Here is a 19,720-nt window from a genome sequence, read left to right on the forward strand (position 1 = left end):
ATTGCGAGCAGAACATTTAAAAATTTTAGTTAAATAAAGAATTACTTTTGGCAGAAAAACAGAGATTATGTGTTATTAATACATTTGTCATCTTGTTAATTGCTCTTTGACAATTTGAAGTACCAATATTTTTCGTTTCAGCCGCTAATGAAATAGAATTTTAAGGTCGCATGGTTTGCCTAAAGCCTCTAATTGCATTGTCTTTTGAAAATAGTGTGCATGAAGTGAAACCTTGTTTAGGCATAATTTAACCTTTACTAATTTTTTTTTGTCCAGAATCGTTTCGCATGAATGAAAATTTTCCATGGCTTAGAATTAGTAAGATATGAAGTACCTATTGCTTCCACTCGGTAAAAATGTTCCCTCACACAGCCTTGCGATGACTTACCTAAGGTTTTGCTTCCCCGGTGATAAGTTTCAAGGTGCTTCAAGACTGGTATTAAACTTTTCCTCCTAACGTGTGAGTTGGTTCGGTGATATCGGCGTCCCCTCCAGACTCTCTCGGTCTCCACGGACAGGAATGAGGTACTTATGGGAGTGAGGAATTTGCGCATTCTTTCCCATCACCCTCTCACCTCCCACTGCTCAACATATCCGTATCTTCCTCGTCCGCAGTCATCTCCAAATTTTCTCTGCGATTTGATTTTTTTAATTCATCGCAGCATGTGTGCTTGCTCATGTTAATCATAGTAAATACAACTTCCTTAAATAAAACGTCTGATCCTCTTTATAATGTTTTCCGAGTTCCATTGATTAGTTATAAAATATTCTATTATTTCTCGTTCCGGATTTTTTCTCAGAGTTGCATTTTCTTAGCCGTTGAATTGCATAGTGATTTATATTTTTCACTCCATTCAATTAATTTAGTGATATAATCTGTGATACCTACAAAAATGTTTTTTGTTAAGGTGATCTATAGTGTGCGATATCTCCTTCTCATCTTTTAGTGTTGTTATTAATAGGGCATTTTGTTATCCATCTTGGTGAACTTCAATAAAATTAAGTGAACATTTAGAGAAGTTCACTTCGATTGCATTCATCCTAAGCCTAATCTTTCTTTATTTAAAAGATCATTTCTTTATTTGGGGCCGAAGATTTTTAATAAATTACCTTGTTTGATCAAAGAGTTAAAGAGTATAAATAAGTTTTGTAAAAAGGCCAAAGATTGGTTGTTGTCCCATGGTGATATGGATGATCTTTTTGATGTTTGTGGATAATATACATATTATTATATATTATTTTTATATTTTTGTGAAAGGAGGAAAAAGAAATTAATTTTGTTCTGTCCACATATTATACTTTATTCTTGCTTATTGTAAGTTGTTGTATCACATATATGTTTCATAGTGATAATGTTTCAAAAAAATTATATATACTTTCTTTTTGTTTCTGGTCTGCCGTGAAATTAATTTTTAAGATGGTAGCTCCCATGCTGGTTTTTTAACCATTGGAGCTACCTAAAGCTCCATTTCTGTTGTCCTGTTAAAAAAAGTGTACATTCAAGCTTGGAGTATTAAATTCAAATTCAAATTAGGTTAATTACATCTAGAGGTTATACTTTTCCCGACCACTTCACGCATATATTACTTTTTTCCAACTTATTTTAGATCGTTTTCTCTTCTACTCACAGAAGAAACAATTTAACCAACGGTCGTATCTCCTCTCTGCGTCTGGATTGCTCTCCAGGTGTTAATGATCCCCGCGTCGGTTAGCGATCGATTCTGGGCTCACTGCGTTCGTTCCTACCTTTCACCTTCGATCTCTTTGCGGGCACAATCGCACCCTGAGGACCCGCGTCAACCAACATGAACCAGAGAAGGGACCATGTATCCCTCCATCGGAAACTCTCATTGAGGATCGCGACAAGCAATTTATGTTTATTTTTCGGAATAAAGGTGTATTGAGTGTTTCGGCGCCCTTTCTCATCGGTGAGCACTGAACCCGTTTGCAGCCACCATGCTCACCTGGCATACATATCTGGTCAATGACGTGGAGATGATCGAGTCATTGCAAGAAAACGGATTCAGTTGATGTCGTATGAACTGATAGATGGCTCAACTTCACCGATTGACGTGAAGTGTTGAGGTGTTTGCGAATGCCAAAATCCCTCATTGCATAATTATAATCTCCGTTTTTTCTCCTTTATCAAGTTAATATTCTTAATATGAAAGGAATATATCTTTAAATGCGCGGAAAAAAATTAAAGACGCAGTAGAATCTAATCTCGTATTAACTCTATCTTGAATCTTATGTCAATCCCTTTCATTTTTATTTTGTCTATCAGTCTCCTCTTGATTTTAAATCCTTGTGTTGCTAATGCTCATTGCACAACGTGGCATTAATTTTCTTTCATATTCATTTTAAGATACATATAAGAATGGAGCTTACTTACACATCTAATCGTGGTTTGAAGCTGATCGTCATTATAGGACTGGGATCATGGCGAAAGCTGGAGACACCGTTTCCAGCGCCGTATCCTTATCCCCTCTCTTTCCTTCTCTCTCTTTCCTCCCTCTTCATTCCTCTCAGTCGCCGTCAAGCCGCTCTCCAGCCTCGCATCGCCTTGCCCTCCTCCCCCACTCCCTCTCTCTCTCTCTCGTGAACATGTGAAGCCCCGTTCAAAACAAGCAGAACTTAACATAATGGCTGTCAGCACGGATTCCGACAAGGAAGATCATGCGAAACACAGCTCGCGATCTTCCTTCACGGCGTTCTCAAATCCGGGGAATTCAAAAGACAAGTTGATGCATTATTCCTTGATTTGAAGAAAGCTTTCGACTCAGTACCTCACAATTAACTTTTATACAAATTACAGTCATGCGGATTAAGCAAAACAGTGGTAAACTGGATACGCGACTTTCTGAATGGTCGTAAACAAAAAGTAGTCCTTGACGGAATCAGCTCTATTGCTGTAAAAGTTACATCAGGTGTTCCACAAGAAAGCGTAATTGGCCCACTTTTGTTCATGTTATACTTTAATGATCTCTGCTCCCGAATTAGCAGTAAAATACGTTTATTTGCTGACGACGCTGTCATCTATCGCGAAATTAGTGATCACTTTGATTATGAAATTCTATCATCGGATTTAAACAACGTTGTTTGTGGAGCCAAGAATGACGATTCGACCTTAATCTGAGCAAATGCATGTGGCTTCATTTTTTGCAGTGTTCGTCCAACTTAAACCATGTTTATGCTATGGATGGTATTAACATAAAGGCAACAGTCTAAGTGAAGTACCTAGGAGTTACGATATCCTCGAACCTCTCGTGGGGAACACATGTAAGAAATATTTACGGCATATCCCTGAAGAAATTAGGATTCGTCTAGCGTATTGTTGCAAGATTTTCGGGTGAGAAAGTAAAAGATTTCTACCACTAAAAAAACTATTTCACACTCGTCCAACCACACCTGGAATACGCAGCGAGCGTATGGGATCCGGTGAAGAAAGATTTAATCCGCGAACTGAATAAAGTACAAAGGAAGGCTGCGCGTTTCGTCATAAACGGCTACGGGCGTGCAGACAGTGTTACGCAGATGTTAAGCGAATTAGGCTGGGAGCCGTTGGAGACTCGGAGGCTGCGCGCTTGGCTTAGATTACTTGATCAATTGAGAATGGATATCTTTAAGAGCGGCACGGAGAACATAATATTAGAGCCACACTATATTTCCAGGTCCGATAGAAGCGATAAATTAAGAGAGATGTTTTGCCGAAAGGCCAAATGAATCTTTCGAAACGTTAACATATTCATCAGATCGAAAAAGTAAAATAACGTAAGGAGACGGAGATACAGAGGAGGGCTTTACGAAAAAAATTGCTGTGTTTGCTTCCGCGAAGTGAGAGGCACGCGTGTAACCGAAAGCAATTTGATTGAAATCGACGAAGGATTACTTTCGATAGTAAATATGACAATCGATGGAGAACACGTTTTTAGCGGCTACAAGATAATATTTGGAGATTTAGAAATACGAGGGGGACCCAAAAATAACCGGACACAATTTTTTTAAATTTAATTTTTTGTCTTACAATCGTTAGTCACCTTCTCTCTCTCTACTCTCCATTTACACTTATAAGTTGTTTAAAACGTTTTTTCCACTGCGCGAAACACCTTTGGTTCTCGTCGTTACCGATGCCTTGCAGCGCCGTCTTCGATTTTTGAGCCGCTGCAACCACATTCCTCTCCCTCTCCACAATATCCGAAAACGTGTGCATCTCGCTTCTTTCACTCTTTCTTTTCCCTGCCTCGTCTTTCTCTCGCTCGTCACTAAAGTGCACACCTTTTCCTCGCTTTCCGCTAGGCCCGTGTCTCTCTATTGGTGGGGCGAAAGTCCGTTTAATTTTTTCTTCCCCTTGAATTTTTCCGCAAATTGCTCTTCAGTTGGGTTTCAATCTCCTACATATCTCAGTCTTCTAATGCTATTTTATTTTCCTGATCTGACGAATGCTGTACCTTTTCGAAATATTCATTTGGATCTCGAGCTGATAAAGAAAAAGCCTTTTCGCCTATCTCTATTTTTTTCGCTCCTCAAAGCCATTGAAATATTCATGTATTAGTGATTAAGGGGCAAATGTCTTACCTCTTCTTTCTGTGGGAGAGTTGACGTAAGAACATATTCATTTACCATCTGATTTTTTCCCCCAGTATTTTTTGCCATTTTTGCAGCTTTCTGTCTTCCTCAACGTTACTTTAAAGTTATTTTATGTGCGCTTCTTTTCCGGCTTTGAAATAGTAGCAAATATCCATGTTTTTACTAGCGTCATTTACTTATGTCCACTGTAAGCTACATACACAGCTTTGATAAATGAATGCTTCCTTTCGGTTTTCACAGTGATGGCTTTTAGAAATGGCTGTATCTTTTAGTCCAGAAACTGGGTGGATTTGGGTGTACTCAGATCTTTATTTTCGTCGTAAACATCCTTCAGCTTCATTTACGGGATTGCTGGTTGGAGAGCCTTTACCCTCGACTTGCAATGTAACAAAGAGTTGACAACTGGAACCAAATATTTTATAATTTTTGATTTATATTCTCGATGGATCTATTTAATTTTTCTGTTTATAAGGGAAATGTTAGAAAAATATTTTTGGTATTTAATGAAATGGAAAAAAAGAAATTAAATTATTTCTTTTGTGAAATACTAGCGTGTATTCAAAGTATTCTCTTCAGTCGTTGAGAATTATAATGCATACCCTTTTCTCTTATGGTTTTCACCTTTATGGATTTATTATCTCATTCGTTTATGTAATTTCATAGTACATAATTGATAAGAGCACATCCTTTTCCGAGTGCATATCGTGTTCATTGTGACCGTTAGTGCGACCCATGTGAGATTTTGAGCTCGAATCTTTGAGCCGGATTTAGCCGATAGCCATGGGTGAGCCCCCTGCCATTCATCCCTCGAGGAGGAGAGGCGGAATTTGGCGGCGATCAGGGAGCGACTCCTCCGCCCAACCCATCCCGCGGCGGCGGCGGCGTGTCGTGTCGGGGACTTGAACGCCCAACCGATAAATAAGAGTGAAAGTCAGCCGAGGAGCAACAGCACTCTTTCAAGTCTTCCCCGCGCCACGAGTTTCTATATTTCCTGCTGCGACATGGGCGCGTACTAGCTCATCTTGAGATATCGTCGGCCCCGTGGATTAACCGCAACAGGAAGAGCTTAAACACGAAATCGTGGCTGAAGAAGGACGAAAATGGTATTCGGGGGCTGAATTGAGTAAAGAGAGTGATAATAGGGTCAGAGTTCTCAAAGTAGCTGCCTACTGCGGCGTAATGTGGTGAAAAAGACCCTACGATGGGTGAAAAGTGGAACGAATTATAAGTTCTCGGTATGGTTGACGTGATAAGGTTCGTAGAGTAAAAGAAATTTTTGCTAGTACCACTATTATTAAATGCAGGAAACCCTTGTTTTAGCCAATGGTCACCATCATCAATAAATATTTTTGACCTGTTTAACTCATTATTGTTTACGTGGGTAGTAAGGGTAGGGGGGATTACAAGCTTGAAATGGGGGCCAGATTAGGGGAAAAGGACGATTTCTTTTATTTTTACCCTAATCTGAGGTGTGAAAAGATTATCTGATAGGAGAACTGAGTGGAGAGCTGCGTCAAACTAATCCTAGGATTATTGACCAGTGATGATGATGACCTCCGTTCAAACTCTCTAAAACCCGGGACGCCTACTTAAATATTAAAGTGGTATTGGCAAAAGTTTTTTGTATACAAACCTTATGATAGAGTGCCGCCAATTGAAAGAATAAATTTTGAATTGGTTGGAATATGGTTGACTTTATTTGTTGAAAGGAGATGAGATGGCATATATATTGGTAGTAGGAAGATATAAGTGAATGGGTGCTAGAATCTGTGATATAATATGTGGATTGAAGAATATAGGCGCGATAGATTCGTGATAGAAAGATTGCCTTCGTATTGAGCCAAAGAGTCATCGAAGAATAGGAGTCTGAGTCTTCCTAGCGTGAAATAATTCTATAACTACTTCTGTCTGAACCAAAGACATCGCATTGATTTGCCTTTGGTAGCATTTTCGTAGTTTCCACCGTATTCTGACCTTGTACGAAATTCTAAATGCCTGCGGAGATTGGATGACCTCCGCCTAGCCAAGTGCATGTTTTTCAAGTGGCAGGTAGTTGGCTAATTTGGTGATGTGTCTATAGTAATTCATTGCCAAATGTTTTACCCTACCTGAATTTTCATTATCACAAATATTCGCGTGGGCCGCATAGTGTTCTAATTTCTCTCTCGCTGACGATATCCTATTTCATCTCTCTCTCTATCTCTCTTCAGGTTGCCTTCACCATTCCATAAGCATGGCGGCGCCACCAGCATTCCGGTGCCAGCGTCGGTGCGTCGTTCCGGAACTGACAAAGGACGATCGTCGGTGCCATCGGCTGCACCAACTGGTGAGTACCAATGCACACCAAATTTCAACTACCTTATTCTTAAGCGGAGAACGTAAACCCTGCAAATCGTTTGTCTGAGGGTCTTTGGCCTTCAAATTTAATGCCTAGCATGTCGGTAGTAGTGCAGCAATGAATGGTATTCGCATTTGCGACTTTGGAGGACACTGTACTTTACTTAGTAGTAAAAAATATTTTCCATTTTTTTCTAATGAGATGGTGGAATCGAGGTCGAAAAGAATTTTGCGTCTTTGAGTATTGTGGAAGAATGTTTGCCTGGGAAACGGAAAGGGAAAGCCGGCAGTTGTTGGCAACTTCTCAGAATTAAAAAATGCCATTTAGTGTGTAAAGTGGTGTTAAATTCGATAACCAGGTTATTAAACTGGAATATTAGGCTCTGAATATTCGAATTTAAGAAAAAAAATCAAAAATATATTTACCCCACGGTGCATTATCGTTTATTTTTGACATATTGATGATTCAAAGGAATGATGAAAACATTCATTCCCTTAAAAATATTTAAGCATTAATAATATATGTACATATAGGTAAATAATTATAGGTATAATTATCCTACTAAATCCTGCATTCAACCAATCTCCTTTATGTCTCAAGAATTTGAAGTTCTTTTCCCTCAGTAAAAACCATCTACGGGATTTTAATTCAGGATGTTGTAGGTAAATTTATTCATTTATCTCAATTACCCCCGAAAACACCACAACATTGCTTTTACATAGAGAACTTAAACAATAAACGACAGACTATCATAGACAGTCATGTCCTGGAAGGGGCAACATATCCAGGGACTCGACTTTGGTATGGAAGGCTTGGACTTAACCCCGCCGTCACCGATGCCGACTGCAGGAAATGCAGTTTTATAGCTTCTTAAGCAATGAATTTAAGCGTGATGGAATGGACGGGATATTAATATCAGAATGAAGAATTCTTCGTCCAGATTGCCGGGTGCCAGCAATTGAGCCTTTGCGCGACCCTCGCTCCAATTCACATGTCCACTATCGATTGATTGCCCTTTTTCCGCTTTTTCGCGCATAATATGGTGTTTCCCCGCAATAAATGCTCCCTACGGCAAAAGGGCACACGCATAAAAACGTAAGCGACGCTCTCTCTCTCCCTTCCTCCCTCTTTGCATTCGCCCCTTTTCCAACGGTGTCTCTTTTATCTTTCCATCCGCTTTTCCCTTGCTATTTGTGTTTTTGAATTTTTAAAAGCCTGCTCGTGCGTTTCAGAGTGCATTGTGGGTCGGCGGGAAACCGCATCGTCCTCATTCGTCTTCGTACCTCCCTTCAAGGGATGTGAAAATACTTTGGCAATTTGACTTGTGCAAACTGCATCCGAATGCGTGTCCTTATTTACCGATGACAATTCGAGGTGTACTCCATTCACACCTCTGGTCCATTGCGGTCGCAATGACTGCTACTATGGCTGCGTTGCCGAGGCACTACTTCCCCCGCAATTTTTTTAATTTGAAAGTAAAAATGTTTTTTGGAAATTTTTGCATTTCAAAATTTATTTTTCATGGTTAACCAGCTATTGCATTTATCGTGCTTAAATCTCATATTTTCATATCATAATCTCCTTGAAAATGGACATTAAATTTCGGAAACTTCGACACTAATCCCTTCTTTTTTTGTATACTTGGACCCAAACCTCAAGTTTTAATGTTTGTAAATAATTTAAAAAAAGAGGTCAAAAACAAAAAGTACTGATATCATTTCTGTAAAAATGATATTTTACTATGCTGATATCGCTTTCTCGTTCTCCGACCTGGTAATCCCATCTCAAGTGATTCATTTATTCCTCTTCGGTTCTTTTTCAAGTTATTCATTTATTTCTCTTTCGTTCGCTCTCAAGTAATGGATTTCGTCGGTGAATCGTTTCCTGAAGTAGAAGCGCCTGCTCTTAAGAGATTGGTGAGATTGTTCCATTAGAAGCGATTGCACCCTATTGCATAATTCTGCCTGCCCATTGGCGTCATACTCTGTGCACCCCGTCGTCGTTATGTGCTTCGCTCTCCTCATTGCTTTCTCTTCTCTCTCTCTCCCTCCAGCCTAGAGACAAGAGTGTTATAAAGGGAGTGAGGAGTTGGCGCAGGTGCATCATGGGAATGCTTCTTACTTTAATCCCTTTTCCCGCCCTCGCTTCCCTCCCAATGCTTCTTACTCCTACCCGCCCTCTTCCCTTCCGCCTTTCCGCCTCCGGCAACTTTACAACTCCAACAACGGCTGTTTTAAGCTGGGCGTGTTATTGCACGATTCAGGCTTCATTTTTTCCTCAGTCTGTCCTGTAATTGGGCGAATGCATGAACGAAATTAGAACAGAGGCTATTTTGCCATCGTTCCCGCAATCTCACATGCGTTCTTGCAATTCACCGCTTTACACGGCGCAATTTGAAATGCTCTCTCGCATTCCAGCAAGGCAGTTTGTTCAAGTATATACCCCTTGTATAACGGACTTAAAGAGTGTTTAAGGAGAGCAAACGATTCGTGGACAAAAGTGTTCGATGCTGCCCGTGGTCCTTTTAGACGGTGCGATCAATTAAAATCTTTATAAAGCTGTGTTTAAGCGTGGTTTACGCGTCGGAGGTGACTGTTTTAGCCTTCAGCTAATAGGTAGACTTAACTCGCATGAGTGGACAGTGGCTGTGAAGCGCCTCACAGTCCCTGTCCGCACGTACCTATGATTCGACCATCAAAGTCGGCTTTAAAACCCATCTCTGCTCATCGAAGTCGGCTGCTGTAATCTACATGTTCATACTTCCACCTAAGACGCCTCGATAGGCGTGTGGCAGGGGGTGTTCGGACACCAACCGTTGACAAATAAAGAGGAAATGCTTTAAAGAATTCCCGCCTGGCATTCATCATAGTCAGTCAATGTTCGGGAGAAAAACGAATTCCCATACCTTTCACTTCACATATTGTAATACTCATATCGGTTGATCCATCGACGAGTTTCAATTAGTCACACTTCCTAAATTACAGCGGGGATCCAAGAGGTAACTTCTCGATAGAAGAATTTAAAATCATCTTTTGTTGTTGGCCTTTCGAATTTGGGTGTATCCATCTGAGCGGCTTCCGGGTCTGTTTAAGTCTTTTCCGGGAAGGCTGTTCCTTTCTTCTTGCAAGGAGCGGAATAAGATTTACTCCAGGAGACTGATGCACACGATCAATTCGTGTCAGGTGGCTATTATGAATTCAATGTTTCCAACTATATCACGTATGCTGCTTTGTTTGAATTTGAAGTTGAACTTAAAACACAACGAAATTGCCATAGATGTTACATCGTCGTCATAGCGATCAGAATGAGTTCTCTGCGTAAAAATCATAATGCTCTATCGGCTCCCAACTCTTTCAATTGTTTGTTGCTTACCTATCGCAACACCGAGATCCGGGTTTGAAGACCTGTCAAGGCGCATGAATTTTTCACCGCGAACCACTACCATATGCCAACAGTGCTTTAGAGCTGTGCGTGTTCGTGCCCTCTAATGTATCCACTGCCCTGCACAGCATAACCATTCTGTGGTCGTCTCTTCTGCGGCGCATGGATAGATTCTCAGCTTTCACCTTTTGAACTTGACTCCATAATGGCGCGAGGTGAAGCTCCGCTTTTTTCAAACTTTCCCCTTCTGTTTTTTCCTCGCCGTGTCGTGTGCGCGGGATATGTTGCTGGAGCCGGCAGATAAATGACGAAGGGAGGGATGTTTGGGGGTGGGGGTGGGCGCGCGGGGTGCGGGCAGGGGTGCAGTGGATGCAGGGCGAGTGGAGCTCCCGCCTGCTTATCTCTCTTAAAACGTCCCGAATGGTTAATTTTCACGTGATTCATAGTGTCGCCCGAGCAATCGTTCGCCTCCGCTCCGCACGCCCTCCCGTCTTTATTTATGGCGCCACCGTACAGAGGAGAGGCAATTTTTTTGGCCGATGCGGAAGCCTTGTCTCTCTCTCGAATTTCCCCTCTCAACATTCTCCCATGGAATGCTCGCGAGCTCAGATTTATTTTCGTTTACGGTTGAGGGGTGGGATTGGATATATTTTTTTTTCGTTTTTTTCGGCGCCTATTAAGGACAGAGTAATATGTTGATTGCTCAGGGTAAATTTATCTGGCAAGCACTTTATTCCCTCAGAAATTCGCAGGTTTGGAGGCGTTAGTGTCACATTATGAGGGAATGTCGAAAATATATCTTAGGGTGGACTTCCAAATTTATCATAATAGCCTAAGGATCATAATACTATTGCGAAATAATCTCCAGTCAATTTACATGCCTTTTCACCCGTGACTCATTGCTCAAGGTAGATTAACTACTTATGGATAAATGAAAAAATGTTGTTAATTTGAAGAGGATCATGAAAGGTGTAGAAACTAAAGTCTTAAAATTTTTAAGAGCTTTCCAGAGAAAGAATTCTGTACTTTGAGATTCAATTATATTATTTGGGCAATATTATGGATGTAGTAGAATCATTTTAGTACTAAGAAAGGCAATCCACCTCAATTTGTCCTTCTTAATTATTTGTTAGTAGTCAAGAATCATGATAATATCTTTGACGGTTTTTTTATGACCATTACAGTAGGTGCAGCATAGTCATAGCAATATTCTTTTGGCTTCATTTTTTAATTCCGTACACACTCCCTTAGATGCACACCCTGAGGCCAATAAATACCAGCAATCTACTATTCTCTATTAATTATTGGTCGGAAGTATGTCAAGTACACAGCTATGTATGATTTCAAACTTTCATTAACTGATTCAAAGTAAGCATTTCAAATTTGCATTCGTGGGAATCAAAATGTGCAACGAGTCACAACCTACATCGTCGACTACCTTTCATTTTCTCACCCGGTGGCAAACCCGAGAGAAGTTCACACTCAAGCTATTCTAGTAGAGTGTACCTATCTATTCCTTGAGTTAATCAATCTTATTTGTCTACGCAAAGATGTAGACTTTTACCGCATGCGAAGCTTTCGATCTTTTTAACCTTGTAAGGTTTCCACGGTCACTGTGTGGCTATAGCCTTGGACTATCGGAAAATGTTATTAGAAAAAAATGTGGTCTTCGAAATCTGGTGAATGCTGAAGATGAATTGGACGAATAGACTGAAATACAAAGAGGTATGTGGAATAATAAGAGAAGGAATGACACAATGGATCACTGTATGCCAAAGAAGAACACGATGAGTTAGCCACCTAATATATTATCATAATTCATAATTATTCATTTAATTCCTCCTAAGTTGCCACTAAAAGTGACCGCCTCGACAGAATTTCCTTTTTTTATAATGAAAGCTTTTTTCACGTGAAAAGTGACCGTTGGGCTTAAGTACTCTTACGATCGCCGAGTGTTTGTTCAGGGAGAGTTGTCACCGATGTGCGTGCGATTCAAAGCGAAGCAGGAAAATCGGTCGGAGGTGGAATGACAAAGTGTATATCAGAATTGCCTCGCGTATTTACACGGTCCAATTTGTTGGTTCCGATAGTGCTTCCATCGACTTATCGTTTCCTGGTCTTCTAGATATCTTGTTCTTTTGTCAGAAGGTGTTCTTAATGAAGAATGATGCTACGTCATCACCATAACCCTGGATTTATGGTGCGAGCATATTCACAGTGAGAGTTGTCATTGCCTAGTAAAAGTCAACATTGATATAGATCAACTATTTATTTGATTAAGCCGATACATTGGCAGTATTAAATAGCCATTTTCAATGGAAAGCACCTCAAAATTGACAGTTGTTCTTCATTGAAACTTTTGCGGGTGGTCGTCATGGTGATTAAAAACTCAAATTTAATTGGGAATCCAGCCCCAAAATTTGCCGAACGGTTAGCAGTCGTTAATTATGAAGAACAGTATCCAATTCTCCTCCAATCCACCCCTCTTCCCACCTGCATTCCCCCAACCTCCCCTTGCGCCAAATCTCCTCCCCTGCTCACATGCGATGAATAATCCCTTCCTCTGGAGAAACGACCGGCTTCGTTCGGGAGAATGTTGGGGCCACATTGACGCGCGCGGAAGATTTCAATCCTCATGGGAGTATTTGTTCACACATAGAATTTTCGATTGGAGAGACTTAATATTACGAGAAATAGGTGGTGGCTGACTGGAAGTAGTATTTGATACGCGCTGAACGAGGCACTTCCGCAGGAAATTGAGGCCCCCCTGAGTGCCTGAATCAGGGAAGCATACCGATCCCCGGCTCCGTGAGTCCTGCCTTTCGATTCGCAAAACTCGTGATGTGCTGATTTGGGAATGGTCCAGGAATAGACCTATCCTGAGTTAAGATTCAGTGCTTTCTCATAGTATGCTATCAGTGAAGGCTAGTCTAGAGGGTGGATATCCTACCAAGCTCCGATGAAAGACACTGACATTGCCTTCATGCCCTAAAGCACAGAAGCTTATGAGTAGCTCTGAAGAACTACGGAATAATTCAGGTTGGAAATATTTACCCTAATAGCCTTCATTGGCTCAGATTTAGGTCACTTCCTAGGAGGGTGTGCTAAAGTCTTTTGATCTTACATTGTATTCTGGTTGAAAGCAGTTGCCTTTTCGTTAATAAAGATAAGTATTTAAATTTTCATGTGACATTTTCTTAGGTTTTCGCTGGAAGTCGTTATAAATATTGAATAGTGAGAGTGGAGTGAGGGCAAGAGTCCGCATGGGGCAAGATTCCTTTTCCGAAATATTTCTCTAAATACCGGGATGATACCACTTTTAGTCAATCAGTTTGTGACGTAACCGAATGTAACACAGGGGTGTGTTCAGAGGAAGACAACGAATGACAGAACGTGAGTTTTTCTCATTTTTCATTTTTGCGTAAAGTTTATCTAAGTTGTAGGACCGCGTAATTTTTATCTGTGGTTTGGGCGTTTATTTAACTGCCATTTTTGTGTAGCGTTCCTTTAGTTGCATTCTTTGCCTCAAAAATCCATGCTGTCGCTGGTTTGCAGCTCGCCATGTGATTGTGTTATGGCGTTTTAGGTGTACCAAGTGCCTTTGGGGTAAGGGTCCTGGGGCAAATTTCCGCATAGGACTCCTGCCCCACGGGCGCCGAGTCCCGCCCCACTTTATGCCATAGCTTTTTTTCTCTCAGTTCTGCCAGTGATGATCTCACAGTTTCTGTCATAAATATCTCATGTACTTTGTTGCTAATTGTATTGAAAGAAAATGATGCAGAAATGTTATAGAAAAACTGATTGAAAAACATTAGGATAACGAATGTTTGAAGTAGCTACACTGAGAAGGAGCAGTGTAGAATCCATACCTTTTATTGCAAATGTTCTAGAAATTGATGAATTTTCTCTGCGTAAAGTCTTAAGGCGGTATTTGCTATAGAAATTATATCATTTAGTGATTGGAAATTCGGAAAATATTAATTTATTTTAGAATTTAAAATGCTGATTATTCGTAGATATGCATCATGCTCCCTGTTGTCGTCCAAATCCGTATACAGGCATGAGTGAATATTCCCCCATCCCTTATTTTTCCGAGAAAGAGTTTGAAAATAAGTTTGCAAATGTAGAACCTCCAGGAAGTCTATTTCTAACGAATATTTCGGGATTCATCAATTCAAACATTTGTATTGACTGGCCGAAACATGGTAAGGAAAATGCAAAACCCCCAGTTGATGATCCAGTCTTGCTCATTGTAAACAACCATATCTCCCATGTTTCCCATCTTAACATATAACTTGTGAGACTCACTTCATCCGTTTAATGTTTTTACCTTTCCTACATAGCTCACACAACGCTCCGCTTGTAGATAAAACATTATTTGGCTCTTTGAAATGTTTGAGAAAGAAGCAACTGTCGGGAATGCAGCGAGGGGATAATAGACGCGGTATTTTCTCACTTGGTCCATACGCCTTTAGTGAGTCTAATTTCCTGCCTTCATTGGTTATAGATAAGTCGGATCCAGATCAAGGTGGATATGAATTGGATAAAATGAGCGAAAAGGAGAGAAAATGGACGTAGAAGGCGGAAAAGCATTTCTCCTTTAACCCCTTTATACATTCATGTCCATTTAATCCTTTTCAACCTCTGAGAATACTTTGCTTTGCAGATATCGGAAGGCACGTGTCTCACCTGAGAGCATTAGTCCATATCCAAAACCATTGCGTAAAAACTGAAAGCGGTCTGAATGCTTACGAGTTCATCTGGCACCCTGAAACCAAACGTGAAGATATCTAAAATAGGGATAGGGATCGCAGTACTAATTGGCGGTTTGTGGACGGCGAACGGCAAAATGAACTTCACCGGAAATACTGGTTATGCCTTTGGTGGTTGTGAAAAAATGTACTTAGAGCCACCCATTGTTGATTGGATAATGTGTTATGAATGTAAAATATAGATAAAAGAACCTCGCACCACATATTCTGGAAAGCGAAAGTTCACATGTGAAAAATGTGATTTGGACTCTTGCCTCATGAAGGGAGGGGCTATTGCCCCACGCGAGGGGCAAGTTTTCTATTTGTTTTTCTCTTATACTTTGATACATAACGCCTGTTCTTTATTTTTTCTGTTGCAAAGAAAGATAGGTATTGTAGTACATGTAGCAAAGAATAAATTGTGTAAAAATGAAATTTATTGTTTGAATCGGAATGCATAATTTTTATGATTGTTTGTTAGATGCGTACTCTTGCCCTTCATTCCCCCTTATTTTTTTAAACATGTTTTAGAAGTAATAGTTTCAGAATCAAAAAACATTTACAGGATTTTATCACTTATGTTACGAATAGAAAATTCTCTCCGCTGCCGCCCTTCCCCCAATGCTGATTTTGAGTATCTCAGGTGAATATGGACCATTTTCTGTGCCCAATTGTGATACTCGGTTGGGAGCCGTGGCCTTCCTGTATTGAAGTTTTGATGGCGCAGAAACCATTAGCTTCAATTACGATTCAGCTCAATGCATAATTTGTACGAGGTGAGTCTGAAAACTTTGGCTAATCAATTGATATGCCAATTAGAGTGATAAAATCTCTGTATATAAAACAAAGTCGTAAATCGTCTTAGTTACACCATTTGTAACTCAAGAAAACTGTCCCGACTTCAATGATATTTGGTTTTTGAATTCGTCTCTGCCCCAAATAGCAAAATAACCATAAAAAATCGTAAAATTCATGGAATAAAATTAATCATCTTAGGTATATATTTTCATGAGATGGTAACCCTGCAACTCGGTCAAAACTACTTACTAAATGATTTGTTGGTTTTTTTTTGACCAATTTAATGAATAATCTTTATTACAATATTAATAATACTTTCATAGATTGAGAATTCCAGCTAAGACTAGCTCGAGTTGACACGTCACAATCGTGTTTGTAAAAAAATCTTAGACAATAAACATTCATTTAGGTTACGAGTCATTTTTTGTTTTTAATAAATTACTGTCAACGAATCGAGCCGATTGATATCCTTTCCTCGGAATTTTTGAAATTTCGTTTCATCAGAAGATGAGACACAGCAGATTCATCCACATAGTGTTCCCGAAGGTGATTGATTACCGCAATAATGAAAAATGGTTGAGCGAATAAGCAATTTTGGCGGCTAAGAAATAATATGTGGATGACTTAAACTTCGTAGTTCAGAATCAAATCGTTAGTTCTCTGCATTCATGCAAATCTCTTGACTGTGTACCAAACGAAGACGAAGTCACCAACAATCCACCAGAATTTATAAACTTCTTGAATGCACGTGGCTCATCACCTATATTCCACACGTCATGATGGCCCGAGGTTTAACTCTATGACCTTTGACCACCTTTATGACCTTCGGAGGTCAAAAAATCAACAACACGGATCCATGAACTGCACAACTGACTTGGACACCCTTTAAAACCTATGGCGCGACACGCTGCAGCGCGCTGGTTGTCACGATAGCCTGAATTTTACCACTATCCCTCCGACCTCCGTATTAACCTTGGAGGTCAATTTGTGGATAATAAGACCATACCATTGACTTTGGCACCCTTTAGAACCCATGGATCGATACCTTTGTTGGAATGCTATTCTTTTTGCCGCCCTTGTGACCTTTACTGTGACCTTACTGGGTCAACGGTTGAGTTTTCGTAAATAAAAGTGTTATTTTCGGTTTTCTCGTGTCCGAAAACTTAAGAATTGACATCTTGGTCAATGAAATTCAGAGTTTTTTCTATTTCAATTTTTTTAACATTGAAACCCCATTAAGGCAAATTCAAATTTTTGGTTTGGACCCACATTGTGAGGTCAAAAGATCAAAATTGGAAACATTTTGCTTACACTCAACAAAACTTAGGACCTTTCCCCATAAGTATGCCCATTTTGATGAATATTGCTCGATGTGAAGGTGCTAAAATTAGAGGTCAAAAATGACACCCGACCTGAGGGGCAATTGTAGTACTTACTATAGCAAGTCAAACATGATTAAAATCCGCACAGCCGTTCTTGATTTATAAACTAAGCTGTTCATCGACTGTTAGGCCGTACGAAGTTCGCAGGGTCATCCATTGCATTATGAAGAACGAAGGGAAAGGAAGTAATTGTTGTTGAAGGTGGGGGGGGGGGGGATGGATGAGAGGGGGTTTTGCGATGCAACGGGAGAAAATGTCGCGAGAAAAGCGCTTATTTCAAGAGGAGGGAGAGCACTTATAGTTGGTGATTGATCCTATTGATGGCGCTGTGTGGGTGTATGGCAGGGAGCACCGCTTCTTCCTCTTCCACTTCCCTCCCTATCCTTTGCGTCGAGTTGCTCGGACGAATTGTTCGGAATGAATTGAGAATTTCTAAAGGCAGCCGAAAGCATTGGGTGGATTTGCATTTGCGGGTCTAATTATTCTCCTCAATGAAATCTATTCGGACGTAATAAATATTTTCTGATCAATGGCTCCATACTTTATGGCAGTAAATATTTTCAAAATACACTCACTGGTCTCTGGGTGATCCGGCGCTGCCGGTCGACCGGAAACGCCGCATTACTAGAAATCACCAATAATGACGCAATTAAACGGCAGATCAGTAGCCCACATTATTCCATGGAAGTGAAATGGTTCCCATATCATTAAGGACAACTTCCCCTATTTTATGACTGGGCTCGCCTGCGAAGTTGACCACTCGACATTACCAACTTGAGAAGTGAAGGGGCGCATTGTAGAGGGCGTACCTCTGTCATCTAAACACGAAATCATCGATTTTCCTCATTTAAATATGAGTGACGCAAAATTATCACTACCATCACTGGTTTTCGTTCAAAAATTGAATCAATCACTTACAACCATCGCTGAGTCATCATTTCAGTTGTGACCAAGCTAAGTGGTGGTGCTTCATCAGCACAACAATGCCGGATTGAATATTATTCTCCGCTGTTTTGATGGGGTGCTGCGGCAACTTCATTGTCGTGGCGTTTTCTGTCCCCATAGCCTACCAGGGAAGGCCCAAAGTGTATGTGGATGTATGTATAGTGAATGTGGTCTAGGGTTTAGACGCGAACGGGCGTTACGCTCGGTGGGAGGAGGCGACGGGGAAGACATCTGGCGAGTGCGGTAGGAAGGAAGTAGAGGGCGAGGGGGTTGCGGTGCATGCTGGGTATAAGAAGAGGGTTTTGACGGATGTCAAGGGGGTGGGTGACAAAGGGGATAGTGGAAATTAGAGGGGGGGAGCGACCCCTCTCGACGACGACAGCAGTCCCTGCCACACTCCCTCGGCGTGTTTCGTCTGGTGGTGCCTGCGGAGGGGAGATATGGGCTGCCATCGTAGGCGGCGGTTGGTCTGTGCGCTTGAGAGGGCAGTGGGGAGACCCTCCAAACATCCTGGAATGAGGCCTTCCTCTACGCGCTTTTAATTTTATGGTTTCCCCGCCTCAGCCAACCAAGACGGTCCTTCTCCAGTCGCTCCAGCTTTCCCACCGCATTCCTATTCCAGTTTATGTCTCCCTCGAACGCACTTCCATGAAAATAGTCTCCATGTGATTCATCGGTTGCGAGACGGAAAAAACGGCGTTCTGAAATGTTGAGTTTCGAAGTCCGGGACTCGCGCAGTCAGGGCTTATGAGTGTGAGTGGCTGGGCATTGAACTTTGGAGATGTTGGAGTCCTCGAAGATAGAACTTAGGCTTGAGGGAGATTTCGAGTGACCGATGAAAACTGGCAGACATCGTGTTGTTTTCAATTCTATAGAAGCTGCAATGACGATGTTATCGCTTGAGTAATGGGATTTTCAATACTCTGGAGTGCATATGGAGGACATGAAAGAGTTCCTTTGCTTTTGTAGACCATATTCTGGATATTCGGTAACACATCAGTCTCAGTTTTTCTTGTTTGAGAGTGGGGAAAATCAGTTGATCAACCTGAGGTATTTGACCGTGGAGCCATTGTCCAATACTCCTACAGTGCACCTTCATTGTCTACATTTATACTTCTGGGAAGAAGGCTCTTCGAATTACTATACGGACAAGCAGAGCTTTAAATGGGATTAATGCCGGTGTCTTTACTCATAGCACTGTTTAATATTTCATGCATCATTTCTCAGCCTTATTACACTGTGTGCACTGCAATTGTTGGTGATTTTTCCCCTTATCTCGTGACAAGATTTTCCATACTCGATTGTGGTTCTGACTGTGTGATTTATACACTCTTTGAATCGTTATTCTCACTTTATTCCTCTGAGAGTCACTCTATCTCCAAGTAAGTTCTAATGTCTGAGTAGCTTTTTGTCGCCAGCTTCTGAGAAGGCGTCTATCTAGTTTAGGACTTTAGTGGCTTCATGTATCTACGCGCCAGTGGGCTAATGATATAAGTGATTGAACGATCTACGGCCGTTGAACAGTTGAAAGAAAATAA

General features: G+C 40.9%; 1 protein-coding gene across 1 annotated transcript in view; it reads left to right on the top strand.

Moving 5' to 3' along the window:
• Nucleotides 1-19,720, top strand: part of LOC124154268 (protein sickie) — a 1,153,386-nt gene that overhangs the window by 463,545 nt on the left and 670,121 nt on the right. The window contains exon 5 of the mRNA XM_046527895.1: nucleotides 6,798-6,913. Within this exon, the coding sequence (XP_046383851.1) occupies nucleotides 6,798-6,913 (116 nt within the window). The remainder of the gene's footprint in view (nucleotides 1-6,797; nucleotides 6,914-19,720) is intronic.

The sequence above is a fragment of the Ischnura elegans genome, chromosome 1 (assembly GCF_921293095.1).
Source record: "Ischnura elegans chromosome 1, ioIscEleg1.1, whole genome shotgun sequence".
NCBI lineage: Eukaryota > Metazoa > Arthropoda > Insecta > Odonata > Coenagrionidae > Ischnura > Ischnura elegans.